Source organism: Camelus dromedarius, chromosome 12 (assembly GCF_036321535.1).
Source record: "Camelus dromedarius isolate mCamDro1 chromosome 12, mCamDro1.pat, whole genome shotgun sequence".
Classification (NCBI taxonomy): Eukaryota; Metazoa; Chordata; class Mammalia; order Artiodactyla; family Camelidae; genus Camelus; species Camelus dromedarius.
In genome coordinates, this window is record NC_087447.1 from 408,411 (window position 1) to 435,398 (window position 26,988).

The window sequence follows — 26,988 nt, forward strand, 5'->3', positions numbered from 1 at the left end:
GCGGCGGCGGCGGCGGCAGCGGCGGCGGAGGCGGCGGCGGCGGCCGGGCCTAGTCGTGGCTCTCGCTCGGGCGGCGGCGGCGAGCGTCCAGGAGCGGCCAGCGGGGCTCGAGGTTCCGGGTATGTACGAGGGCTGCGGCCTCCCGGGGTCCCTGCCGCTCCCCGTCCGGAGCGCCGGCCCGGGCGCCGCGCGCTTTGTCTGCGGCCTGCTCGGCGGTGCGAGGCCTGCGCCGCGCTGGCCCCGGGCGGGCGGCAGCAGCAAGGTGCCCGGGCGGGCGCGGGGGACCTCGCGCAGAGGCTGGGAGTCCCCGAGCCTGCAGGCGGGTTTCGGGGGTGGCCGCCTTCCTGTTCCTGGTCGTGGGCATCTCGCCGCCTGGTCCTGTGACACCCGCCTCTGCGCTGTCGCTTTCCCCGCGCTGAGCGTGACCCTTTGCCAACTCGTTTCCGGCTCCTGGTCGTCATGCTTTTATCGGCTTCGTCTGTGTTTTGACAGGCCCTTGTGGTTTACAGGGTGGTTTCCCGTTCCTTAACTCACGTAGTCTTCACAGCAGTCTCTCGGGAGTAGGTATTGGCCTTCCTGTTTTACAGCTAAATAGATTGGAGCCCAGAGAGGTTAAGTAACTTGCCAACGTCACACAGCTACTGAGCGCAGAGCCAGGGCACTGTGTTAACCCAAGCCTTGATTCCTGGTCCTTTTTTTTTTTTTTTTTTTTTAACGAGACTTGTAGCACTGTCAACGTTGGAGTTTATATATTCTTGTTTCTTCAGCATCAGAGTAGTAGTCGGCCTGGTGAGCCACATTTTGGCCAGTGGTTGGCTGGACAGAACCTGAAGCTGAAGTGAGATTTGACCTGGGACTTGGCACACCTTCCCTCTCCCTGGACCACTCGGCATTTTTTCTTACGGGAAGAATGTTGAGTCAGAATGACAGCAGCTGGTTCTTTCTTTGCACCTGGCTGGTGGCGAGGCCCTGGCTGGGCCAGCCTGGCTTTCGTTTTCTCAGCAGCCCTCCAGCATGGACTCCTGGTGTCCATCCCAGCCCTGCAAAGACATTTATGGCCCTAGCTTATTGACTTCCGCTGCAGATTACAGTTTTGAGGTCTTGTAGCCTCTGTGGAGACGATGAATGAAAAATGACAGTGGGCCTGGTGTGAGGTGTGGGACCAGGCAGGCTTATTCAGGGCCTGGCAGTGGGCACTCAGGTTGTGGTCCTGGCACAGTTGCCAGTCACCACACCAGGAACCTTTTGGTTCCTTAGCAATGGCTGGAATTGCAGGTGTTTTGGGTGTTGGAATTTGGAAAGAGAAATAACTCTTTCTGGCATAAAATTTCCCTCTAACTCCCCCAAATCGGGAGGCGGAGCGGGAAAACCACAGAGCACTGCCAGCGCTGACAAAGGTGGCCAGCAACCGAGAAGGGCAATGGGCTTTACTGACCATTGGTTTGGAACATCTGAGCAGAGGTGGCAGGCATGTCTGAGCTGGGGCTGCTGGTGGGGCCAAGAGGTCCTAAGTGGGGGTCCCCATTAACACTTGCTCTGACGAGAAAGGGGGTGCTGGGGGTTGCTCACTGTGGTTTCCTCCTCAGTATTTGTACAAGTGCTTGCTCTGGAAGGTACCTTTGGAGGCCCCCGGGCGCCGACAGAAGTTACTCTTGTGTGACTACACGGGAAGGGATGCTGCTCCCCCCACATGACTGAAGCTTGCCTGCTGCCTGGGGGAGGGTGTGAGGAGGCCTTTGGAGATTTTCTCACCATCTATGATGGGGGTGTACATGGCTCTCGGGACTAGACCCCCCAGCTGTGGGGACACGGGGAGTTGAGCCTCATTCCTGAGCTGTATTTCTGGCAAGCCCAGTGTGCCAGAGCCAGCGGGCCTCACTGACCTCTGCTGGCAGTGCTGTGATGCAGGCCCTGCCTCTCACTGCCCCTCACAGGCAGACCTAGGTCTCAGTCACCCAGGAAGAAGCTGGGGCTGTTTGTACTTTTGACCTTGTGTGTGTGAACTGTCCCTAGCAGGTTACGTGTTCTGAAGTTTTCCCTGTTAGCTTCATGGGTGTGAGCACTTATCTCCCTCAGTAGGTTGTGTTTCTCCAGGGCAGGAACCATGCTGCACACCAGTAGGGGCAGAGCGGGTGTTAGAGCAGGTGTCCCAGAATGACGCTGTCAAGTCCAGTCACAGCTGCAGCCAGAGGGTGACAGGTCCTCTTACATGCAGTGGTGCTGCAGCCATTGTGCTCACGGGAAAGGCGTCATCCTCCTAGACAGATGGTGGCACCATCATGTCCATTAGTCTGTGTTTCTCTAGCAGGAGTTGTGGCCAGGACGCAGGTGTGGGGCAGGTAGGGCCCCTGCTGTGTCGCTGATCCGTCAGGTGTTGGGGGTGCAGACCCTTAGCGGGTCTGTGGGCTGACTGTGGTGGATTTTCTTAATCTTAGGGTACTAGGAAGAAGAAAAGTGGGAGCTTTAGGAGGTCAGTAATTCCACAAAACCTCCTTAGTTTACTTTTTCCAGATAGAAGTTGCCCTCACCATTTAGAAAACATCTTCCTAGAATCCAGGCTTTGTATGGGAAGCGAGGCCCTCTGGGGTCTGAATCTGGCCTCAGCACCACCAGGAGACTGTCCTTTGGGGGAACCTGTACAATCTCTGCTGATTGCCAGGTGCACGGGAAGCGTGTATGGCCCACGGGAGAGGAGCCTGCCTGTGGAATGAGCCTTTCCTGGTTTCTGGGCACACCACTGTCAGCTCAGCCCCCTACCCCTGGTTCTTGCTTTGCCCCTCTGCCTTCTGGTCTCTCCTGTGACCCCTTTCCTTTGACCACGGAGACCAGACTTGGTCGGAAGCACACTCTGACAAGGAGAGGCGTTTCTTCCCTGTGTTGTTGTTGAGAAGGGTTTCCTCTCAGGGTCACCTGGAAAGTGAGGTGAGCAGCACTGATGGGAAAGGAACCCTGATTAGGAGACCAAAGTTGGAGGCCCTGGTGTGGGAGGGTGTTTGTGTCTCACTACAGTCTACATCTGTGAGGGCATTTGTCCAGGTTCTCTGCGTTGTCCTTGCAGTGGCCTTGCGGCACAGACAGGACAAGTGTCCCCACTTGGAGATCAGGAGCCTAGGAGCAGGTGCACACGGCAGCTGAGAGCCAGACCTCTGCTCACCGTGGGCCTGTGCGGCTCCTGGGCAGTCAGGTGACTCTTCCATGCCCCGTGGACACTGGGGCGAGGTCGGGGGGCCTCCCAGCGGTAGTCAGGTGCACGAAGGCTGGCTGACTGGCCTTGGCTGAGGGGGGTGTGCTAGGGGATGCGGGGAGAGGGCTCTGCTGGTCACCTGGGACCTTCTGATGACCCCCTCTGTTGAGGTCCTGCTTTGCCTCAGCTCGTGATAGGCCGTTTCACTGGCGCCTGGCAAGGGGGTACCCAGGGAGAGTTGAGGTGTGGCAGGTGCCTGATTGAGCAAGAATGCCGCCAGTCTGAGGCTAAATTAGCTTCGTTGTAAGTTGAGATCTGGCTCTGAATGTGGCTCTGTCGATAGGAGCCGTCTGCATGTGTCCATGTACAGTTCTGTGTGCACTATGTCTCCCTGTCCTGGGGTGGATGCATGTCACCAGGCATGCCGTGTGTACAGAGTGACTGTCGCCTGGGACGGTGCAGAATGATTTGACTCTGGTTTCTTTCAGAGCTGAACTCCAATGTCCAGCAATGGATGACGACAGCCTGGACGAACTTGTTGGCCGAAGCCGAGGGCCAGATGGACACCGGAGACTCAGTCCTGCTGGCCCGGCCAGTGATGCTGGTGAGCCCCTCCGCCTCTTGCACCCAGAGCTGGGGGAGAGCAGGGTCACCTCACGTCTTCTCCAGGTTGGCTCTCAGAGAAGCCCAGTTCCTTTTGGGGGGTTATCTACACGTGTTGATTTTCAGCTTTCAATCTGTGAAAGATTACTTATCCTTTGCTTTTAAAGTGCGGAAGTGGTGCTTTTTTTTTTTGTCTTTACGTTGAATGCAATCACTGCAAATGTAAATTGAGCCAAAGGCTGCTGCTTTTCCCTGTGACCACATACGTTTGCTGGGAACCCTGTTGGTAGGTGCCCTCTGAACTGCCCCTGGGCCGTGTTTTTCTCTGCTGATCTAGAAGGAAGCAGTGAGGACCGCAGTGGAAGCTCCGAGGACGACACGGGCAGTGAGCACAGTGATGAAGACGAGGAGGGGGACCTGGAGGACGGATCTGGTGAGAACGCTGCCCTGGGTCTCTTCACTGTGGCAGGGTTGCTGTTTACCTGGCGTCCTCGGGAAGTGGTTGTCTTAAACCACACTGGCCAGCTGAGGGCTCTGAAAGGCTGGGTCTTGCCTGCTGGTCCCCTGCAGCAGGCCTTCTCTTCAACTGGAAGGTGGCTCGCTGGGTGGTAGTCCTTACTCTGGAGTTCAGCTGATGACACAGTGGGAGGCCTCCTTTCTGGTGGCGGCAGGAGGGTAAACGCCTAAGAATATGGAGCAGCAAGAAGGGGCGTCCAGGGAGAGCACAGCCAGACTGGCCTGGCAGGACAGGACCGGGTTAGCATGAGCTGAGGTTTGTGAGGCCCGAGGACCACTTGCCCGGGACTCTCGCTTGTGTTGCTGTGTGCTGAGTTTCTGACTTCAGATGTTATCTGTTCAGGCCTTGTGGTGAAAGGTGAGAGCTTAGGGCCTGACCTGCAGCCCCATCCCAGCTCCCCAGGCGGCATGAGCTAGGACCTGTGGCCTGCTTGGCGTGCGGCCCTCCATGCTCAGCCTTGTCCTCTGGGTGCCAGGCCCCAGCTCGCGCCCATCTCTTTCCAGCGTGCGCACCCTTGTCTGGTCGGGACCTGTCTCCAGCAGCCTCGAGACAAGTGAGGGGTGGGTGGCTCTGGGTCTTGTGCACCTGCCTGTGTCTTTATCCGCCTCGCCTTTGTGGTCACTGCTCCTTGGAGACATCAGAGACATCCTCTGTGAGCCAGGACCCTGCAGATGGCCAGCTTCCTGCCTTCCCTTCAGTTCCTGAGCCTTCTGGAACTCCAGAGGAAGAACCAGGCCACCTGGCCGCAACCTGCTGTGGCCTTTAGCCAGGCAGGAAGTTGAACAGGGTCAGCTCTCGTCACTTTGCCATGCTCCACAACTCTGTGACACGAGTTTTGTTCTCTTCCTTGCTGGGAAGTGGGCTGTCACAGACACAGTGGCCGAGGGCAGCACGCATGTTCTCAGTTTTGTGGGTCAGCCCTGTAGGCACCTGGTCGTCCGCTGGGGTCTTGCCTCATGGACATCGAGGGTCATGGGGCCACAGTCCCATCAGAGGCCCAGGCTTCTCCCCCAGGGTCTCTGCTTGTTGGCTGAGTTCAGATCCTCGTGAGTGTGGGGCTGAATCCTGTTTTCAGGCTGGCTGTTGGGTGGAAGGCCCTCCTCACTCGGAGCCTGGAGGCCACCCCCTCTGGGGACCGTTCACATCAGCTGTTTTCTCTCTTGCATGCCAGCAGGGGCTCATCTGTCTGGCTTCTTTCTCTGCAACCAGCCAGAGAAAAAACTGCTTTTAAAGAGCTCAGCTGATAATGTTGAGCTGACTGGGATAATTTTCCTCTGCTGTATGCTTCAGGGTCATAAGGTCCTTGCCCACTCTCAAACGGATCAGGTGGGACTGAGTCTTGGGGGCATGTGAGAGCCCTGCCTGCCACACTGGAGTCTGCTCTCTGCATCCGTGTGAGCGCGTATCTTTACTTTAGTAGGGTTGTGGTGGGGAGAAAACTAATGGAGAAAAAATGTCTCCTTACTTTCCTGCTGGTCAAGCCCCAGTCTCAAAGCCTTTCAGAAATTGGTGAGACCTGTTGTGGCCAGATTGCCTAGTCAGCGGTCTTTGCTGTCTGCATCCCAGCAGGAAGGGAAAAGAAAAACCTAAGTTGGGGGGTTCTTCCTGAAGGCGTCCAGCTCTCTGACACTGTGCCCGCAGAAGGGTGCTGAGAGTGCGTGCTGGGAGAGGCTTCAGCAGTTCAGCCTCCTATCTGGTGGCGGCTGGCGTCACCCCTCAGGCTCTGCTGCTTGGGGAGGGGAGGGGTTGCTGGTGTGGCTGCTCAGCCTGGGTTGCGTCCTCTTAGCTGGAAGCAGTTCAGGTGAGATGCCCGCTGAGGTCTGTCCCTCAGGGTGGACTTGGAACCCCACATTCCTGGGTGCGGCTGCAGCTTCCAGCGCTCCATCCACCAGTCGTAATCTCCTCTCTCAAGGCTCGGAAGGCTCCGAAGAAGACGGTGATGACGTGGACACGTTCACGACCGTCACGGACACTCAGGGGAAGCTGGAAGCCGACTGTGCGTTTAATTCTGATGATGATTCCGAGAGCTGCCCGATTTGCCTCAACACTTTCAGGGACCAGGCTGTGGGGACACCTGAGAACTGCACCCATTACTTCTGCCTCGACTGCATCTTGGAGTGGTCCAAGGTGAGCAGGCGGCTTCTCTCCAGGGTCTTCCTCCCTCTGGGATGGCTTCTGTGGCCCAGCCTGTGGGCACCTCTTGCTGGACTCCTCAGCAGCAGCAGTTGGAGCCAGGGGGTGGGGTCCCGGCTCAGTCTTTGCTCCGTTTCACTCTCTGGCTCTCAGGCTTGTTGGTGAAGCTGGCTGAGGGGCCGTGTGCTCGTGGAGCAGGGTGAGGAGGTGCTCCCTTGGGGACCTGGCTGCAGAAGTCCTGAGTGACCTAGGGTCAGCCTGCCCTGGCAGAGTTGGCCCTGGTGCTCATGTGCCGAGGTGTCATCCGTTGACACGGGGACCTGAGTCCTGCAACCAATAAAACGTGAGGGGGACTCCCCAGCCAGCCGCCAGCACAGCTGTGTCCACCAGCCGCTGGCCTCTCTCTCCACGCATTTCTCTGCCCCCTTGCTTCTCGGTCCTGGTCTGTGGTGGTGGAGCCACAGCCTTGGTTAGTTCAGGCTTAGACGTCTTGGGTTTTTGTTTTTGGTTTTGTTTTTTTGTTTGTTTGTTTTTTTGGCAAGTAAAGTGTTCCTTTAAATTGAGCAATAAGACAGGGTGTTTGCTGTTAATCTTCTAGTCAACATTGTATCGGAATAATCGGAGAAGATAAAGGCTTAAACATTTGATTGGAAAAGGCGTTATTTGCACGTAATAATTTTATCAGCGTAGGTGTTTTCTGAATGAACTGTTGGAATGGTAAGTTTAGCGAGATTGCTGGATGCGAGTTTAACAAACATTAAAAATTACAGTGCACTTAGAAATAAGACATAAAAAGATATACAAGACATTTAAAGAGCTTTTCTTAAATGCCTGAGACTGAATGAAGAAACACCACTTTCTGGAGGGAGTCTTATTCCAGAGATAGCAGTGGCCAGGCAAGTCTAGCAAAACCCTCACTGGGATGTTCGGGGCACTTGGTGGCTTGTGAGGTTCACACCAAGCTAATTGGGAACAAGGGAACAAGGGAACAAGGGAGAGGCCCCTTACTGGATGGTCTAAGTTTCATACGATAGTGAATGCGCTGGAGTCGGTCTCAGAATGGGAGCTAGACCCTAGGCATGTGGCGGAGAGCCTGATGGGGATGGGCGTGCACAGCGGACGGCGGGGACGGGCTGCTCTCTGAGTGTGTGAGCCAGGTCAGGGGGCTCGGCCCACGCCCCACACAGTCCCCGTGGACTCAAGGTGGGACGTCAGCTGCACTCTTGAGACCTTCAGAAGGAAAGGCAGGTGGCCCTGTCGGAGGATGGGCAGCAGCTGTCACGGTGCATGCACCAAGAAAAGACTTGAGCCCGACCCTGCCTCCTTGGCACCACCACGAGTGGCCCTGCCTGGCCCCTGGGAGGCTCAGAAGAAAGGCGAGTGCCTGTGCGTGGGGGTGGGAGCCCCGACTTCTCCAAGGGTGGGGATGTGCTATGTCCAGCCCTGAGGCTGTTGTGCTGTTCCCCTGTGAGCTGGCGGAGTGAGCCTGGAGGACAGGCCCGCGTGCACACAGCATTCCTTGTGCCTCCCAGACCAGAATGTGTGCCCAGTTGCCCCGGGACCTGCCTGGCTGCCAGGAGCAGGTGCAGCCCAGCCCTGCCTAGGCCTTCAGTAAATACTGATTTGTAGTGTGAAAGGAATTTTTGACTTTTAAGTGAATTCTTTGTTTTGAGACAATATTAATAATGGAAATGATTCTATAAGATTTTCATATGATTTTTATTTCTTACAGAATGCCAACTCCTGTCCAGTTGATCGAACTACATTTAAAAGTATTTGTATTCGAGCTCAGTTTGGCGGTAAAATTTTGAAGAAGGTGAGTGTAGGTGCTGCAGTGGCACCCCGCACCCCCCACCCCTACCCCCGAGTACCACCCTGGCCCCATCTCGTGAGAAAACATGCTTGCAGACAGCGATTGGCTTTCCTGAAGCGAGTGAGCACTGGCTTTTCAGAAACCCATTGAGATGCCGTTTGCAGCTTCCTCTCCACTCCTGCTCGCCTTGCTGCGCTCGGAGCTGCTTCCCTCTTGAGCCGCAGCAGGAGGTGGTGTCAGGGTGGGGCTGGGCCTGGGAGAGGAGACCAGCTCCCCAGGGCCAGATTTCTGAGGGCTCGCGGCAGAAGTAGGAAGGCGGGGGAGGAGAAGGAAGGGGCCTGGTTCTTAATGAGAGAAGAGGCCTGCATACATCTGCTCTCGGTGAGAAGTGTGCTGGACACTCTTAGAAGTTGCACCTCACATCTCGCTGCGTCTTGTAGCCATAGCGGCTTGGGGCCCTGGCTCCTGGTGTGCAGACCTCTCCTGAAACTGGTGTCCTCCTAGCCATGCTCCAGGTCTATGCTGGTGACAGCAGCTTTGGTCTTGCTGACTTGGGCCTCCGGCCGCCTGTCCCGGCTGCTCTGCTCTCCTGCCCGGAGGCCTCTGTGGTGTGCGGCCGCGTCCAGTAGGCAGGCCGTGTCTACTCAGGCACCTGCTGGTGAAGCATGTGACCCTGAACGCTTCTCCTCCACCAAGAGGCCACTCACACACAAGCTCCTCCAGCTGGAGAACTGCGTGGTTCCAAGTCCAGCAGAGTCCAGGAGGCCAAGGAGGTCCCGAGTGTCCGCCTGGCGATAGGACAGAGGCAGAGTGTCACCTGCCATGAGCTTAGCGGAGGAAGTGTGGAGTGGAGGCCGTGGGCCTCAAGTGGGCTTGGGGGTGGCCCAGGCTCGGGGGGGCACATGCTGGCGAGCGTAATGGAGCTGGTTCAGGTCCCCAACACCCCTGTGAGGTGGGCTCTGTGCTTGGCGTGACGGTCACAGCTGTAGCACCTTCAGCGTCGTTCTTAAGGAGCCGCGTGTTTGTGTCTCGGCCAGGTTATGTGACAGTTGCTGTCTTAACGCTGCTCCCTGTCCCCCGCCCGCCTTGTCTGTCTGGCGCTGCCAGTGCTCGGTGTCAACGCTGGGACCCTTCTGTGGGTCGTGCTTTGTTTTCTGTTGGATCCCTTTTTTTCTCAGGGCTGAGCTCCAGCGACAGTTAGAAAACGCAGTGATCACTGTGTGTGTGTCGGTCCACACCTCTGGGCCCAGAGCCCGTGCGGCTCTTGGCCTGCTCTGGGTCAGCTGCAAGTGGTGATCTGAGCGACTTTGGGATTCGGGTCCCATGGCCCTGTGGTCAGCAGTGCTGTTCCGGTTCAGATTCCAGTGGAGAATGCCGGAGCTGGGGAGGACGAGGAGGAAGACCCGACCTTCTGTGAGGTGTGCGGACGGAGTGACCGGGAGGACCGCCTGCTCCTGTGTGACGGCTGTGACGCCGGGTAAGCCTGCGGCCCATGTCCCGTCAGCTCGCGAGTTCCTGAGCCAGCCTCCAAGGCCCCGTCCTTAAAGCAGCCTGCTCCAGGGTGTCCTGGGGCTGCACCACTGTGCTCAGTGACACGAAGTCCCCCAGAGGGGACAGCGGGGCCCTGGCACCCAGTGGTGTGCCCTTCAGCCCTCCGCACAGTGGCCGCAGTATGCTGCTTTGATTACTGCCACCTGTGCCCTCCCCGTCCCCGGATAATACCCTGAGATCATCTACAGAGATGCAACTAATACCTCAAGTGAGAAAGAAAAGGGGGCACATGAGAAGGGGCGGTGTGGGCGGGACCATGGGGGAACCACCCTTTCTTCGAGGCCAGGGCTCCAGGTGAAGCTTCCAGCCAGTGACACCCATGCACCCTGGGCCCTGGCGGCAGGGAGACTTTCACTCTCATCTCTCGACACTGGTCGGTCCCTGCTTCTAGTCAGACCCTCTCCTTGCCCTGGAGGTGGGGCACCTGTGGAGTGCTTGCATGTCCCAGTGTGGATGGTCAGCCCCACCAGGGCCCCCCAACCTCCCCTCTCCCCCTCCACCTCTCTCAACCTCCCCACACCTCTCGGCACCTCCCCACAACCCTGCACTGCCTTGCAGCCGCACACTCAGTCTCTGGCTCACACTCGTCTTCCTGTGGCAGCAGGCCAGCCTCCCCAGCATCTTGGCAGCATCTCCCACCTTCCTCCCCAGCTCCACCCCTGGGCTCACACATCGGAGATGAGGGTCTTCCTCGTTCCTCCGGAGTCTCAGATGGTACCCACCCTTTATGACAATTTCCTGAATGCTCGACCTCGGTGATCTTGCCTCTTGCGACTCCCAGAAGGTGGCCGTGTCTGAGTGGTGGTCCACAGCACGTTGTCACCCTGGGTCTGGACGGCAGAAATGGTGCCTTGGGTGTCCCGCAGGCTGTGCAGGCGCTGCACTGCTGTGGCATCACACTCCGTGCCCGGGTGGGGACACAGGGCTCCTGTATGGCTGCACCCCAAGCTCTGCTCCCACACAAATGCACCTTTTCTCCTGGAGCTGCGACAGCTCGGGGCCTGTGAAGGAAGGGCTGGGAATAGCTGGACGCTGCCCAAGAGGCCACACATGGTGGGAAAGTGAGACCAGGCCCTGGCTGCCGCACCCTTCACCTGGCTGGCCCCCGCCACCGGCCTGCCTGCTCTGCCCGGCTTACCCATGCTGGACAACGAGCCCAGTGCCTGGTGGCCACGTGGACGAGGCTGATGGAACTTCCGCTCACAAAGCGCTGCTCTCCCCAAGCTTCTGAATGGAGCCCGCGGTTGTTCTTTTTATTTTTTAAGTAGGTTTTATTTTTTAGAGCAATTTTAGGTTCATAACAAAATTGAGTGGAACAGAACGTGGTTTTTTTTTTAGTTGAGGTCCAGTTGGTTTACAATTCTGCTTTCAGATGTGCAACACAGGGATTCAAACTTCTTGTGGGTCGTACGCCACTGAACGTTACAGACTGTCAGCTCCATTTCCCTCTGCTGCACAGCACACCTGTGTGTCTTTGTTTATAGAGTGCTTTGTACCTCTTCATCCCTCACCCTGGCCCCTCCCCCGCCGAGCTGGTAACCACTGGTTTCTTTTCTGTCAGTGAGTCTGTGGGTGTTTTTTTATACCTTCCGTTTGTTTTATTTTTTTAGATTCTGCATGTAAGTGATAACATAAAGTATTTGTTTTTCTTTTCTGACATTTCATTTAGCATAATACCTTCCAGGCCCATCCATGTTTTTGGAAATGGCAGAATTTCATTCTTTTTTTATGGCTGAGTAGTAGTCCTCTGTGTGTATGTGTGTGTTTGTGTAAAATCACATCTTTATCCACTTGATCAACTTGTCTGTTGATGGGCACTTTGTGTTGCTTCCGTATCTTGGTAATTGTAAGTAATGCTGCCGTGAACATTTGAGGTGCACGTACCTTTTCAAATTAGTGTTTCATTTTCTTTGGTTAAATACCCAGAAGTGGACTTGCTGGATTATGTGGCAGCTCTGTTCTTAATTTTTTGAGGATTCCCCCTGCCATTTTCCACAGCGGCCGCACCAGCTTACATTCCCAGTGCCGGATCCCCTCCCTCGCTTGTTGTCTGTTTTATATACATTAACCCCAAACTCCTAACTTATCCCTCCACCCCTTTCTCCTTTGGTAACCGTAAGTTTGTTTTCTATGTCTGAGAGACTATTTCTGTTTTGTAAATGAGTTCATTTGTACCTTTTTTTTTTTTTTTAAGATTCCATATATAAGTAATATGTGATATTATTAGTCTTTCAGTGTCTGACTTACTTCACTTAGTATGATAACCTCTGGGCCCCCTCCATGTTGCTGCAAATGGCATTATTTTATTGTTTTTTGTGGCTGAGTAGTATTCTACTATATAAATATACCACATCTTTTTTATCCCAGTCATCAGTCGTGGACATTTAGGTTGCCTCCATGTATTGGCTATTGTAAATAGTTCTGCTATGAACATTGGGGTGCATGTGTCTTTTCAAATTAGAGTTTCCTCCAGGTATATACCTAGGAGTGGGATTGCTGGATCCTATGGTAAGTCTATTTCTAGTCTTTTGAGGAATCTCCATACTGTTCTCCATAATGGCTACACCAAACTGCACTCCCACCAACCTCGTAGGAGGATTCCCTTTTCTCCACAGGCTCTCCAGCATTTGTCATTTGTGGACTTTTGAATCATGACCATTCTGACTGGTGTGAGGTGATACCTTATTGCAGTTTTGGTTTGCATTTCTCTTATAATTAGTGACATTGAGCATTTTTTCATGTGCCTGTTGGCCATCTGTATGCCTTCTTTGGAGAAAGATCTGTTTAGGTCTTCTGCCCATTTTTTGATTGAGTTTTTGTGTTTCGTTTTGTTTTGTTTTTTTTGAGTTGTATGAGTTGTTTGTGCATTGTGGAAATTAAGCCCTTGTCAGTCTCATCGTTTGCAAATATTTTCTTCCAGTCTGTAGGTTGTCCTTTTGTTTTATTCATGGTTTCCCTTTGTTGTGCAAAAGCTTTTAAGTTTAATTAGGTCCCATTTGTTCATTTTTGATTTTATTTTCCTTACTTTAAAAGACGGATCCAAAAAGATAACTGCTGCGATTTATGTCAGTGTTTTGCCCATGTTTCCCTCTAGGAGTTTTATAGTACCCAGTCTTACGTTTAGGTCTGTAACCCATTCTGAGTTTATTTTTCTACATGGTGTTAGAGAGTGTTCTAGTTTCATCCTTTTACATGAAGCTGCCCGGTTTTCCCAGCATCGCTTGTTGAAGAGACTGTCTTTTCTCCATTGTGCATTCCTGCTGCCTGTCATAGATTGACCACAAGTGCGCGGGTCTTTTTCTGGGCTCTATTCTGTTCCATTGACCCATTTGTCTGTTTTTGTGCTGGTACCGTGCTGGGGCGGGTGTTTGTTTTGGGGGGTTTTGGGGGTCTTTTGGGCTTTTACCATGGCAGAAGGCGTTTTTGAGTTCCAGATTTTCTAAACACTTTTAAGAGGCTATTGAAAATGACACACAACAACTGTATCTCAGAAATCAAGGTTCGTAAGCAGGAGCACTGAGGGCCCTCCAGTGGCAGTCAGGGAGCCCCATGCCCCTCGCAGTTACAGGTGTGTGATGTAACACGAGTTTCACGGGAGGGCGGCAGGCTGTAGTCGTTAGTTTGGGGATCTGCCTGTGCCGTGTAGGCATCAGCTCGGCACCCAGGTGCCCTTTCGTTTTCCACATGTGCGCACCCAGTTGGTTGTCCAGCTGCTGCTTGGTCAGTACGGGGCAAGCTAGGGCACCTCTCCCTCGGCCTCCAAAGCCCCTTCCTGCCCCACCTCGTACCCCAGCCTCAGCAACACCCCACCCACGTAGTCCTCCTCTGGGCAGGCCCCTCTGGATTACAGGCAGGCCTCATCCTCCGATGGCGCCCCAGGCCAGGGCCCCGGTGGGTCGGCCTAACCGTATCTGGATGTTACGGTGTCGACGGAGTTGACAGTGGAGGTGCTTGGGTTAACTTGGTGAGCGGTTAGATGTGTAAAGCAGTAGAGTGCTGGGTTGGTTTGCTGCAGTTGGCTGGCTGTCCGGTCAGCTGCCTGCTTGCCCGGCCTGCCTTTTCCTGTCTTTCTCCACAGCTGCTGCCACCAGCTCCCACTCGGTGTCCAGAACAAAGAATCAGTACCATGCTGTTTTGATGACTGTAGCTTTGTGGTGTAATCTGAAGTCAGGGAGCGTGATTTGCCAACTCCATTCTTTTTCAAGACTGGTTGGTCTGAGCCTACAGTTCTTGATTACATTAATCCTTTGCATCAAGATCCATTTAAATTCTAGTAACTTATAACAGTGACCCTTGGGGGGTTTTACAACTTCGTTAAAATTCCTTTACTGTAAAGTACATTTATAAATTTAATATGATGTCTTTTCTTTTTGTGTGCTTGAATTCAGTGGAGAAAAGAACTCAAGTACACAAACTCCTGCTGGATCTGGAGCGTTAAAACTTGATAAATGCAGTGATCCATATGCTTTTAGACATCCTCACTGGTACATTCGCAGTTAGCTGAATTTTCATATAGTTGTCTTTCAGTTAAGATCACAAGTCTAAGATCACTCACATAAATGAGTGAATTTCAAAGCTCTCTTGTGGTGCCTGAATACGCTAGATTGTTTGACCGTCACACGAAACACAGAGTATTTGTGATTTACGTAAAGGTAGTTATTCCCGAGCGAGGCACCTGGGACCTCCCTTGCCACCCAGCTGTGCCATCCCTGTTGGAAGTGGTCATCTCGGTGCTTATGTAAGCATGGGGTCCGCCCTGGTGGCGGTCGTGCGGCTCTCCCTTGTCCCATGGCCTCAACCACAGCCAGCCTTCTCTCTGGAGTGACTTGTGGCTGCAGTGGCTAGGCAGTCACCTGTCACACCTGCAGGCCTCTGCTCAAGGCCCTGAAACTTGGTGGCAAGAACAGGGCGGAACCATACTGGATCCTTGGAATGCTCTGTAAGAATCTACCACTCAGTTCTTGATTTCCTTCCCGAGACCATGTGGGGCGGGGGAACCTTCTCAGGCTGGAATCTACTGGGGCTTCGGGGCCCCACAGTACTCTGTGTCCCAGGGAGGGTGGCCTCCCCACCCGTCCCCCTGGTCTCATGTGAGTTCCCAGCGTCAGGTTGTGGTGGGCTTCTTGCTGTCAGCCGGTGGCTTCCTGGACCCTCACATGCTTCATTGCTGTGAGTGGCACACAGTTTTGAAGTGGAGTTGGACCTGGGCTCGGGTGTGCGGCGCGGGTCAACATTGGTTCCACCTGGCTCGGCACTGTCTGGGGCCTCAGGGTGAGGTTTGGAGAATTCTGGCTCAGGCAGCCCAGCCCAGCATGCCTTCCCAAACTGCTACCCTTGAAGACAAGTTAGAAGCAGCTGAAGGGCAGGCGTGGTGAGGCAGCCTTTCCATGCTTGCAGCCAACAAAATGCCCTCCGGCAGCTCCTCAGGCTGGACTGTGGGGCACCAACGCCTGAAACTTGGCAGGGGGCTGGACGGACCAGCTGACGACCTTCGGCCTCGGAGGCCAGCCTCCCCGGGATGTCGGCCCTACCCCTGCGCCCGTCTTCTGCAGACCCCACGCCCAACGAGCCGCTCGGGTCCAGCTGTCCTTCCTCAGCTCCGTCCCTCCAGATAGTATGTCTCCCATGGAGGGGTTGGGGGCCGTTAGGGCCCCTTTGGAGGGCGGAGAGGCCCAGAGGTCTGCAGTGGGCCTGTCCTCCCAGAACGCTGGCGGGTAGGGCTGCGGGCAGGTTAGAAGAGCAGTGTCTCGAGCTCCAAGTGCCTGGACTTAGCTGGCTGGCTCCCCTGTGTCCTCTCGAGTCAGCCCAGGCAGGCCCTTCCCAGCTGCAGATGTGGTGCCTTCTCCTTGTGCCTCCCTCTTCCAAGGACGTGGATCAGGGATCCCTGCCACAACCTCACTGAACCTTAATCGCCCTTCAAAGGTCCCATTTCCAAGTGCAGTCACATGGGGGTAGGGCTCCAACACGTGGGTTTGGGGGACACAGTCCACTGCAGGGTGCGCTGTGGTCCTGGGGCTGGTTGGGACAGTGAGGCTGGGGACACTCTTGTTCCCCTAGGTACCACATGGAATGTCTGGACCCCCCTCTCCAGGAGGTGCCAGTGAACGAGTGGTTCTGTCCAGAATGTGCTGTCCTCGGAGCTGCCCCTGCCACTGGTAATGCTCTGGCCCTGCCCGCAGGGGCGGCGCCCATCCATGGGGAGAGCATATGGGGCTTGACAGCAGGGCGGCTCCCTGTTGCACTCCTGGCCGGGCCAGGGGGCACAGCTGCTTGAGGCTGGACTGGGGTTGGTTGACTGGGGCTTCAGGGTCTGGAGGCCCGGGCTCCAGGGAGGTGACCCCGCATCCTGGTACTCAGCACTTGGCGGAGTGCATGTCAGCCTGGGTGTCTCCTTCCAAGATGTGGATCCTGTGAGCGAGGAGGAGGTCTCCCTGCTCTTGGCCGACGTGGTGCCCACTACCAGCCGGCTTCGGCCCCAGGCAGGGAGGACCCGAGCCATCGCCAGGACGCGGCAGAGTGAGAGAGTCCGAGCCACCGTGAACCGGAACCGGATCTCCACGGCCCGGGGGGTCCAGGTAGGTGCTCATGCTCTCAGCGGCGGGACACTGTCGGCAGTGTGGGGTTTGTGTCTGTAGGCCCTGCGTTCTGGCCCACATGCAGAGAACAAAGCCCAGCAGACCTGAGGCAGCAGGAGCAGAGAGCTTGCCCCAAGGGTACCGGGCTGGGCCAGTGGCTGGGGGCCCGGCCCGCAGGTGCGCCATGAAAGCTGCCCGGGAGGCTTGGGCCCCAGGACCCGGTCACAGATGCCACACCCATCACACGGGTTCTCAGGGCAGATGCCTGCAGTCCTCCTGACTTCCTGTCCCCTCCATCCCCTGGTATCCCCGAGACCCAGCCACACCCCTCGTCCCTGCCGCCCCCACTGGCTCTGCGCCTCCACTGTCAGCTCCTTGAGGTGCACCCAGCCCTCTTTGTTGCCCATTCTTGCCTGACCTGCACCTTGGGAAGCCTCCCAAAACCCCACTTCCCTCCGGGCCCCTGGAAGCCCCCAGCAATCTGTCTGTTTTCTGCTGCCGCCGGCTAAGGGTATCCAGCTTCTGGGGCAACCAGGGGCTCCCTCACTGACCAGCACCTCCCTCTGCCGTATAGCACGTCCCAAGGTACCTCATGTCTTCCCTGCTGGATGAGACCATCGAAGCCGTGGCCGCTGGCCTGAGCACTGCTGTATACCAGTGCCCCATGACGCCGCGAGCCCCTGCCCGTCGGAGGAGGAAAGCAGGTACATGGGGTGGGGGCTTGGCTGCAGGCAGCTCCCCGAAGGCCAGCATGGTCACTTCTGTCTCTGCACCTGGTTTTCCAGGGTAGCCAGACCTCCACAGGGCAGCCCCTCCAGCCGCGGGGCCCGAGGCTGGTTCCTCCTCTGAACACCCCGTGGGCAGTGCTGTTTGTTCAGCCACAGCCTCTGCACGTGCGTCGAGTCACAGCCTCGTGTAGCTGGACAGGAGTGTCCCAGAGGGCTTGGTGGGGAAGTGGCGCTGTCACTTCTCTGAGCCTGGTGGCTCACAGTGAAGCCCTGTGCCTGGGCTTTCCTGGGTGGGAACAGCTGGAATGGTCAGTTCAGTGTCCTGTGTTGTTTTGGTGCTGTTGGAGTTTCTAGTTCTCTCTGTGTTAGTTTTGGTCCCGGTAGGTTTTGTCTTTCTCTAGTAGTGTGGTCCCTCCCGGGGAGAGGCTTTTAGCCCTCGTAACCCCGCTGACGACCTCTAGCTCTGCTCCGCCGTTGTTTGTTGGTTGGCGTTCAGCTCCAGAGAAGAGCTTTCCTCTCCCCTTGGATTGTCTGTTTAAGGCGGCAGACTTAGTGGATCGCTGTTTCAGTCCGTGGGTTACACTCTGGGGTTTTCTAAAAACTGACTTGTTGAGATGGCACTGGTGCCCGTGGCCTTCCTGGTGGCTTGCTGTCCCTGTAGCGTCAGGAGCTAGTTTTTGTCTGTCTTCGAACTTGGCTCTTAGGAGGTTCTGCGTGTGTGCTCTCGTTTGTGTCTCAGCAGTGACTTTGGCGTCTGTGCTTGATTTCAGTGTATCGCTGAGGAAGATGCCTGTTGCAGGAACACACCTCGGTGTATCCGTTTACCCATGAGAGGGGTTTGGGTTCCTCTGTGTAGAGGTGCTGCGAACGGTCTTGTGGCTGCTCTTCCCTGCAGGCGGACGTTTTGTTTCTCGTGGCCGCAGAGCAGCAAGGACTGGCTGCACCATCAGTAGACGTGTGTCTGAGGTCACAGACCACGTCATGCCCCGGTAGCACAATGAGAGTTGGGGCCTCGTCCTTGCCACGCTGGGGTGTGCGGGGTGCCTCATGAAAGTCTCCAGGAGTGTGCGGACCTGTCTTCCTGTGCCTCGTGTGTCCTCCTGTGGACTCAGGCCCTTCCTCCCAGTAGGGGCTGGAATTCAGAGGCTAGACCTGAGGTCTGTTGAAGGTTGGTCCGTGTTTCTGGCCCTTTCAGTGCACAGAGCTGGAAACTGCATCCTAAGATCATACTGATGCTCGACTTGAAATTCAGGATGATAGAGGTTGTCTCCTTATGTCTTAGGCCTGAGTCTCCTTTTTTCAGGTCAAGAATCACGCTTCTCAGTCCTGACAGCACCTAGGCTGTGCAGAGAGCCATCTCAGAATAAGAGCCTGAAGGCGCTGCGGCTCCTGGGGGAGACAGGGTCGGCTCTCCCTTTGTCTGAGCGGCTCGCGGTGAACACTCCTGGGTCTGGTTATTGCGTGTCCTCTGCTGTGGATTTCTTAAGCTGCTTACAGCCGTGTGTCAGGCCTGTGACGCACAGGGAGAAAGGAGCAGTGCCCATGTAGCCATCTCGTCGCTGGCCCGGTGATTCCTGGCCAGCGTTGGCTCGTCCATCTGCCTCCGCCACCTTCTGTGTTATTAGGAAGCCGATCCTCATTTTACCTACAAGCGTTTTGCAGTGTATTTCTGAAAGAGGGAGTCTTCCTTTTAAGTTCATCACAATCCCATTGTTACACCTGAGAAACAAGCAGAAATTCCATAACACTGTGAAATGGCCAGTCAGGTTCAAAAGTTCTAATTGTGTCATAAATGTGATGGAATTTTTAAAAGTAGCTTATTTGAATCCAGAGCCAGACGAGATCTGTGTTGCCCTGGTGGCTGCCTGTCCAGTGTCTCTGGGTCCTCTTGAATGTGGGAAATCGGGTCTTCTGTCCAGCGCTTCCCTCCTGGGCAGTTCTTGCCCGCACACTAGCAGACAGCAGCACCCCTTGCCTGTCACAGCCGGGTGGTTAGAGCTTCAAGGCTCACTCAGGCGCAGGTGGGGGTTTTGTTTGCTTACAAGTTGCTGGCCGGTGTTGGGGGTCCTCCAGCAGGCAGTTCCTCCAGGCTCCCTGTTCGCAATCAGGCAGCCATGGGGCTTGGGGTTCAGCTCCATGAACTCACTGGGAAGGGAAGGAGAGGCTTCCCTCCTGTACCGGCTGCTTCCAGGAGTGGGGTTTTCATGGACAGCACGAGTTAACTAGCACCTTCGTCTGTTTCCTGCGCTTCCCAGTTCTCGGAACCTCCGGCCTGCTCAGAGTGCCCCTCAGGGGAGATCAGGTGGGGCTTGTGGCTTCATCTTGCACCTGTGGCTGAGACCTGTTGGGTGTGCTTTCATAGCACACATCACGAGGGCCAGTCTCTCTTCTTGGAACCCCTCTTCTGTGCCAAGGCTTCTGAGGGCCCCAGGGGCGTCGGGGCATCCTAAAATTAGGGAGCCACGTGGCTGACGTGGCTCATCCCCAGTAAGCCTCGAGCACCTCAAGGTGGCTGAGGAGGACAGGGCGCTGGTGGTTTTGCAGTTGAACCTTCAGGATCTGTTTTACTAGAAATGTACCATGAAGTCACTCGTTTCCAGGCCTCTGGGAGATCTCTCCTCTGTGGTGAGACCACCAAGTAGATACAGAGCTGGGGTCCTTTATTTCCTTTTACTCTTGATTCTCAGGGTTTGTGTTTTCTAATTTAATTTTGTTTCATAGTTATGTAGAATACCTACAGGTTCTAACAGGTTTACAAATCAGAGTAGACTCAGACTCACTCTGTCCTCGCTCTGCACTGCCTTCTCCCCTCCGTCCTCTGTGGGTTTATTTTCCGTGTAAAGACCCCAGGCCACACCTGAGACTAACACGATGCTGTCTGTCAGCTGTTCTTCAATTTAAAACTTGCGACCAAATTAAAATGAAAAGATAATCACACCCGAAACTGGGATGGATAGTTATTGTAGGCTGGGTCCTGGGGGGAGGGGGCACGCAGGGATGGGGCGGGGGTCCGTGCACACAGTGACGCGTGTGCTCGCAACGTGCTCCTTGTAGGAAGACGGAAGAAAGCGTCGGGAAGAAGGAAGACCCAGCCCAGGTCATCTGTGAAGAGCAAGAACTCGGGGACGAGGCTGAAGAAACGCCAGGGTCGTGGGAAGAAGAGAAAAGGGAAAAAGATCAAGGTAGCATTTGATGGGGGTTCACACTTGGCAAACTTTAAATCCTTTGTGTAGGTGCATAGTAAGAGTCACAGAAATAGCCTCTTCTCTGTGTTTACTTGGAGATTCCCAGATAAAAACACGTTTCTGCAGTGTGGGTTGGAGATGGGACTGACAGGACATGTCCAGGACCGCATGGAGCCGGCTGTCCTGAGGGACTAGGTGCCATTCCTGGGACCGCAGGGGTATGCAGAGGGGCCACCCCTCGTCAGGGCTCCAGACTGATTGTTCCCTGCCAGGGGCGGGGCGGGGGGCCAGGTATGAGCTGGGGAGGGGGAGTTGAGAGAGGCCAGCAGCAGGAGTCCTCCGGCAGGGCCTATGCCCTGGTGTGAGCAGCAGGGTCCAGGCTGTGTCTGGTGAGGTGGCTCGCGTGCGACATGCGTGGACACTGTCCCCTTCAGGCCATTCCCGCCCTCAGATTGGTCTGCTGGCGAGCCTTCAGGGCCCCTCTCCCATGCACATGGCGGCCTGTGTGACATGGGCTTTTCTGAAGTACTTTTCCTCAACCCTGCTCTTGGACTGGCTCTTTAAAACATTTTAACACGACAGACAGGTAGAGCTGGGTTCGCGCTGTCGTCCACGTGTCTGCTATGTCTTTATGCGAGTTCACAGTGGAGCTCGCTCCCGCTGCCCAGTCGGCGTCGGCTCACGTGTACTTGTGTGAGAACACATTTCAGCTTTAAGTGGAGTGCGTGGACATCTGGTCAGCCTGTTTGTTCAGATGGCCATCCCCGCCGTCTCCCTGCCGCTGGGCCTGAGCCTGGCCTGGTTGTGTTCCCACAGTCACCAGAAGGACGGGGTGTTTTCCTCTTTGTGATTTTCTCTCAGAGCCAAGACCAGAGGTGACAGCCCTGCAGTCGTGCGAGGTGTGGGACTCTGTTGGGGAGAGGCCCGTCCGTGCAGCCCTTGGGCTGATCAGTGGTTGAAATCTGGACCCGTAGACTCCAGCCTGGTTGACCACTGTCTCTTTCTCTGTCCTATGAGTTCAGTGTGAAGCCACAGCTCGTACCCGCCTCGCGCGGACACTGGGCCTCCGGAGGCCAGCCCATGGAGCCTGCGTCCCCTCGGTGTACAAGCCCGCGGACCCCTCTCTGGGGCTGATGCGTGCGGACATCGGGGTAGCCTCTCTCTCCCTGTTTGGAGACCCCTATGAGCTGGACCCCTTTGACAGGTGACTGTGGCGGATGGGGCTCGGGGGGGCCTCCTTTCTGGGGGTTGTGTACACCCGCAGAATGCGTGTTTGTGGAATTTCTGCCTTAGTCGTTCCCAGACTCCGTTAGGTGGTGAATAGGAAGGACATTGTGCCTTCTTGTCCCCTAATTTGGAGAAGGGTCTGCCCCCACCCCATCCCTGCTCAGAGGTTCGGGCCACCCCAACACAGAGCCGCCGCGGGGTCCTGGTTCAGTGTTGCCTCTTGAGTGCTGCCACGTGGGACCGTGCTTAGCCCACCCTGCCAGGTGCTGTGGAGAGGGCTGGGGTGTCTCCCTGGGCCTCAGGGTGCAGGCTCACCCATTCCCTTTGGCCTCTGTCCTCCGTCCAGCAGTGAAGAGGTGCCTGCAACCCCTGCTTCCCCTCTGAGTGCCAAGAGGAGGGTTCTGTCCCAGTCAGCCCTGCGCTCTCACCAGCCTGTGGCCAGGCCTGTCTCCATGGGGCTCTCCAGGTGTGTCTTGTGGGGACAGGATGGCCGGGGGTGGCGGTGCCAAGGTAGGGCCACCGGCCAATGAGGACCATCTGGTCTCCGTATTGGTAACCTTTGTGGCCTCTTCCGTGGCTCCTGGATGAGGAGGTGCTGCAACCCGTCCCTAGCCAAGGGCACGGGGATGAAGGGGAGGCCGTGGCCCCCAGAGGCTGCCTCCACATCCCACCTCTGCCTCAGAGCCCACCAGCAGGGCTGGTAGGGAGTCAAGCTTCTCTTCTATTTAATTCTCAAAAAAGGAACCAGCAAAACCAGTAGAGCTGTTGCTCACCAGCTTCTGCTGGTGGCGTCCCGTGGGGGAAAGCATCAGATCATCCATCCCCAGACACCCTCTACCCTTTCGTCAGAGCTGCTGGCTGGGGCCCACTCCTTCCCTTGGGGGCCCCTGCCTGCTGCCAGGCTGGGTCTGGGGTGCAGAGGCGCTGATGGCAGGGCCTGCCCCGGGTCTGCCCTGCAGGAGGAGCGCTCCTGCCCCGGTGCCCCAGCCAGAAGTCCACGAGGACGCCGTGCCTGACCTGCTGGGCAGCATCCTGTCAGGCCAGAGCCTCCTGATGATGAACAGCGCCGACATCATCATCCACCGGGACGGTTCCCTCAGCGCCAAGAGGGCAGGTGAGGCAGCTCTGCCAGCGCCGACCCCCAACCCCGAGTCTGCGACCCACAGGTTCCAGTTGTGGGCAAGGGTGCTGAGCTTCTGAAGATGCGTTTCCGTCACTGAGTTTCCGAGCTGATGACGTACAGATGGATGGAGTTTCCCTGCAGCCCGCAGGCCCTCCTGCCGTCACACAGCTGCCTCGAACCTCACGGCCACGGGAGCCAGCCCTGGGCCTCTGCACAAGTCGGCATTGGCGGGTTTCAGGGCGGCCTGGCTGTGCAGGCACGGTCGGTGATAGGCCAGGGTGCTGCCCCTTTTCAAGTGTGCATTACAGGCTCAGGCCATTTTTGATCCAAATAGCGTAAAAGTAGCAGATGAAGCAGAAGAGAACAGTGGGCAGCACCACAGGGGCCTCAGGCCCTGCCGGAGGGCAGCCAGGCAGCACTGAGTAGAAGGGATTTAAAGTGCATGGTTTCAGAGAAAGGCACTCTGGCAAAGGTTGAACTTTTTAAAGACGTGGATGGGAACTGATGGCTGTTTGGCTTTTTGTCTTTATAGCTCCAGTTTCTTTTCAGAGAAACTCAGTTGGTCCACCTGGAGAGGGAGAAGACACCGGGTCTGGGCCCTGTCTGCAGCCCAGAGTGACTCACTCAGGAAGCAAGCCACAGAGCTTAGGGTCCAGGTGTCCGGGCAAGGCCACCCCAGGCACACCCCCGGCTTCACCTGGCCCTGCCTGTGTTCCTGCGCCTGCATCGGGGGCCCCTGTGAGACTAGAGTCCTTGGTGACCCCTCAGGCGGGCCAGGCCCAGAACTTGTCCAGCGTGAGCAGACCCGGCTTAAAACAGAGTGACGACTCACGATTGAACGGCGACGCCAGGCGCTCTATGCCTCTGAGATCAGTGTCGTCGAAGGCCTCGGGTGGTCGCTCTGACTCGCCCCCTGGAAGCATGGTGCCAGCACAGGCCCCGAGACCCGCTCCCAGGAGAGCTGACATCGCCAGGCTGCCCAGGATACCAAAGATCAGGAGAGATGAGAGCTGCGGCCGGCGGGAGGACAAGGTCCCCACGGGCGGGCAGCATGTCGACATCCCCAGCTCCTGCATCAGCCGGCTCACGGGCCGGGAGGGCCCCGGGCAGCCCAGCTGCGGTGCCCGGGTGGAGGGCGAGCCCAGCAGCAGGGGCACGCAGGAGCCCAGCACACCTTCCGGGGGTGGCCCCCAGCCCCCCGCTCTGCCTGGCCCCTCCAGGGGGAAGGGTGTCGGCTCGACCTTTGAGAGCTTCAGGATCAATATTCCTGGGAACACAGCCCACTCCAGCAGACTCCCCAGCCCTGGCTTCTGTAACACCTTCCGGCCTGTGGATAGCAAGGCGCAGAGGAGAGAGAGCCCCTCGCCCCTCTTCGCCGTCAGGAAGACGAAGCAGCTCAAGAGCGAGATCTACGATCCTTTCAACCCCACGGGCTCCGACTCCAGCTCCGCCGGCAGCAGCCCCGAGCGCCTGGGCTCCAGCCTCCTTCCCTCTGAGATCACCCGGACCATTTCGGTGGACAGTCCGAGGGCCCCAGCTCGGCCGCCCGTGCGTTGCGTCACCTCCTACACAGTGCAGACTGGCTTTGGGAAGGAGCCCCAGCCCCCCCAGGGGCCCTCTGGGCAGCCTGAGCTCCAGGACAAGGAGGAGCCCACTGAGGGCCAAGGCGCTGCCACACAGGTGCAGGGGGCGTCCCCGCCCGAGCCCTGGGGGGACGAGGACCGGCCACCCCGCAGCTCCTTCTTTGGCTCTGAGGGGCGGACAGTGACCTGTGTGACTGTGGCGGAGCCGGACGTGCCACCCAGCCCCAACGCCTTGCACACAACCACCCACAGGGTCGTGGAGCTGCGGTCCCCCACCCGCTCCCGCTCCACGTCCAGCTCCCGCAGCAGGAAGAAAACCCAGAGGCAGCAGGCCGCCAGCAGGGAGCATGGGAGGGCCCGCTCCGGTTCCCGTTCGTCCCACTCTGGGGACAGGAGCTCTCGGTCGGCATCGCCACCAGCAGGTGAGGACCCGGCTAAGAGGCACCGACCCAAGGTCCGGAGCCGGAGGTCTTCCAGTGACCGCTCCAGCAGCCATGAGCGAGCCAAGCGGAAGAAGGCCAAGGACAAGAGCCGAGAGAGGAGGAGGGGCACCTGGGGCCGAGGCCGGCGCAGGTCCCGCTCCGGCAGCCCCGGCAGCTCCTCCTACGAGCACCGCGAAGGCAGGAGGAAGAAGAGGCGGAGGTCCGGGTCCAGGTCTCGGGGGAGGGAGTGCTCGCCCCCCAGCAGCCTGGAGAGGTCCCGTAGGCCCAGGCACCCCAGGGAAAGGAGGGACCGGCCCCGAGAGAGGCGTGGCTCCCGGGAGAGGAGGAAGCGCAGGTCCAGGTCACCGAGCCTGGAGCACAGGTCCCGGGAGCACCGGCGGCCTCGTTCCCGTGAGAAGCACCCACGGCCCCGCCCCCGCTCCCCGGAGAGGAAGCTGGCCCCGAAAGAGGCTTCTCCGGTGCCCCCTGTCCCAGAGGAGCCCAGGCCAGACAGGGAGCACTTGGCCAGGCCCCCGGCCTCAGCAGGAGCAGACGCCTTGCCGGAGGGGGTCGAGACGGACAAGGGCCCCCCAAAGGCCGCCCCAGTCCCAGAGGCGCCAGCCGAGTGTCCACTCGAGGACCTGGATTACGGCGACTCTGTCGAGGCGGGCCACCTCTTTGAGGACTTTTCAAGTGAAGCCATCTTCATGCAGCTTGATGACATGAGCTCTCCGCCCTCCCCTGAGAGCACGGACTCCTCCCCAGAGCGAGGCCTCCTGCCCAAGCCTGCTGTGCCTCCAACCAGCCAGCAGCATGACGCCAGCCTGGCCATGGCCACGGCCGCCATCAGGAGGGAGGTGTCGCTGATCCACAGTGAAGATGCCACACAGCTCCTGCCCCAGACAGAAGGCCCCCAAGAGAAGCACTTGCTCCCGCAGGACATGGCTGAGGCCACCACAGTGCCCAGCACCCTGGGTGGCCAGGCCGTGGGTGGGGCGCCCGTGGTGAAGGAGGAAGGTCCTTCTCAGAACCCCTTGCTACGGGCTAAGGCTCTGGTGAAGAGAGTCACCTGGAACCTCCAGGAGGCAGAGAGCAGTGCCCCAGCCGAGGACAGAGGCCTGCGTGAGTAGGCACTTCCCAGGGTGGGGGGTTGGCGTGTGGTCTTCTCCCTGGGTGGCTCACGGGCCTCCTTCACACAGAGGGATGGCTGCGGCCTGACCAGTGGTCCTTGCTGCTGGGATGCTTTTCTGGAACTTTCTAGCCAGGAAGCAGCCTTCTGGCCTGGGGTGGCCACAGAACACTCACCCCTGCTGTTTTGGCCCTCAGGGATGCCGCTCCACAGACCACAGAAGCCCCGGGAAGGGGTCCGGGAAACCGAGGACGTGGGCCCCATGGCTGCGTTCCAGCAGGCACCTTTCTCTGAGTCCCTTCCCCCTGGTTACGTGCTTCCGGACTCTGGCTTTCCCGATGCCAACCCCTCTCAGGTGGGCGCCTAGACTGGAGGGACGTGGCCTCGTGCCCAGGCCATGCTGGCTGGGCCAGGTCGGGGCTGAAGACCTCATAGTGCCACCCCCTTTCTGCCATGGCTCTGACTGGGGAGTAGGGTGGCGAGCGCGGTGCCGGGAGCTCTACAGAGGCTGAGTGGGATTTGTTCTTGCCCAGGTATATGGCCCTAACCTGCCTCCCGCCCTGGCTCTGCCTCTGAGCATCCCGCCCTACGCACCTGTCAGCCAGCCCATGGTCCAGTTCATCCTGCAGGGGAGCCTTCCCCTGGAGGGCTGTGGGGTGGCTCAGAGCCCAGCCCCTGTACCCGCCATCCTGACCACAGCCTCAGAGCCACCTGGCCACGCGGCCGCCACTGCCACCACCACTGCCAACAACTCTGAGGAGAGGACAGCTGCTCCCAGGCCAGCCTCAGAGAAGGCCAAGAACGAGGAGGTGAGTCCTGCCCCCCTCCCTCCAGGGGCAGGATGATGGGAAGCCTTGTGCCTCTGGCCAGAGGGCCCTCTAGGCCTCTAGGTGGGTGTCACATGCATGTTCTCACTCCCAGTACATGAAGAAGCTGCACGTGCAGGAACGGGCCGTGGAGGAGGTGAAGCTGGCCATCAAACCCTTCTACCAGAAGAGGGAGGTGACAAAGGACGAGTACAAGGACATCCTTCGCAAGGCCGTGCAGAAGGTGGGCTTGGCAGTCGCCACCTGGGGGGCCGAGACCCTGCCTGCTGACACTCTCGGGGGTCCGTGAGCATGGAGAAGGGTGCCCCAGGCCAGCCCGTCTCCCTGTAGCCGCACCGCATAGGCGGTCATGGGGGCTCACGGCAGTGGTCTCATGACTTGTTAAATA

The 26,988-nt window shown here is 57.4% G+C and overlaps 1 protein-coding gene across 5 annotated transcripts in view; it reads left to right on the plus strand.

Moving 5' to 3' along the window:
- PHRF1 (PHD and ring finger domains 1) overlaps window positions 1–26,988 on the plus strand; it is a 27,551-nt gene continuing 563 nt past the window's right edge. Inside the window, exons 1-17 of one of the 5 annotated variants that reach the window (XM_031448343.2) lie at window positions 1–119; window positions 3,673–3,788; window positions 4,125–4,220; window positions 6,217–6,431; window positions 8,170–8,253; window positions 9,609–9,727; window positions 15,859–15,956; window positions 16,201–16,376; window positions 16,951–17,080; window positions 20,159–20,286; window positions 21,312–21,493; window positions 21,863–21,982; window positions 22,476–22,630; window positions 23,172–25,766; window positions 25,971–26,128; window positions 26,307–26,582; window positions 26,695–26,823. In XM_031448343.2, coding sequence (XP_031304203.2) covers window positions 3,695–3,788; window positions 4,125–4,220; window positions 6,217–6,431; window positions 8,170–8,253; window positions 9,609–9,727; window positions 15,859–15,956; window positions 16,201–16,376; window positions 16,951–17,080; window positions 20,159–20,286; window positions 21,312–21,493; window positions 21,863–21,982; window positions 22,476–22,630; window positions 23,172–25,766; window positions 25,971–26,128; window positions 26,307–26,582; window positions 26,695–26,823 — 4,755 coding nt within the window. In that variant the 5' untranslated portion in view covers window positions 1–119; window positions 3,673–3,694. Of the gene's footprint in view, window positions 120–2,909; window positions 3,185–3,672; window positions 3,789–4,124; window positions 4,221–6,216; window positions 6,432–8,169; window positions 8,254–9,608; window positions 9,728–15,290; window positions 15,416–15,858; window positions 15,957–16,200; window positions 16,377–16,950; window positions 17,081–20,158; window positions 20,287–21,311; window positions 21,494–21,862; window positions 21,983–22,475; window positions 22,631–23,171; window positions 25,767–25,970; window positions 26,129–26,306; window positions 26,583–26,694; window positions 26,824–26,988 lie in introns of those variants that run through there. The other 4 variants (XM_031448344.2, XM_064491926.1, XM_064491927.1 and 1 more) reach the window with 4 other exon arrangements.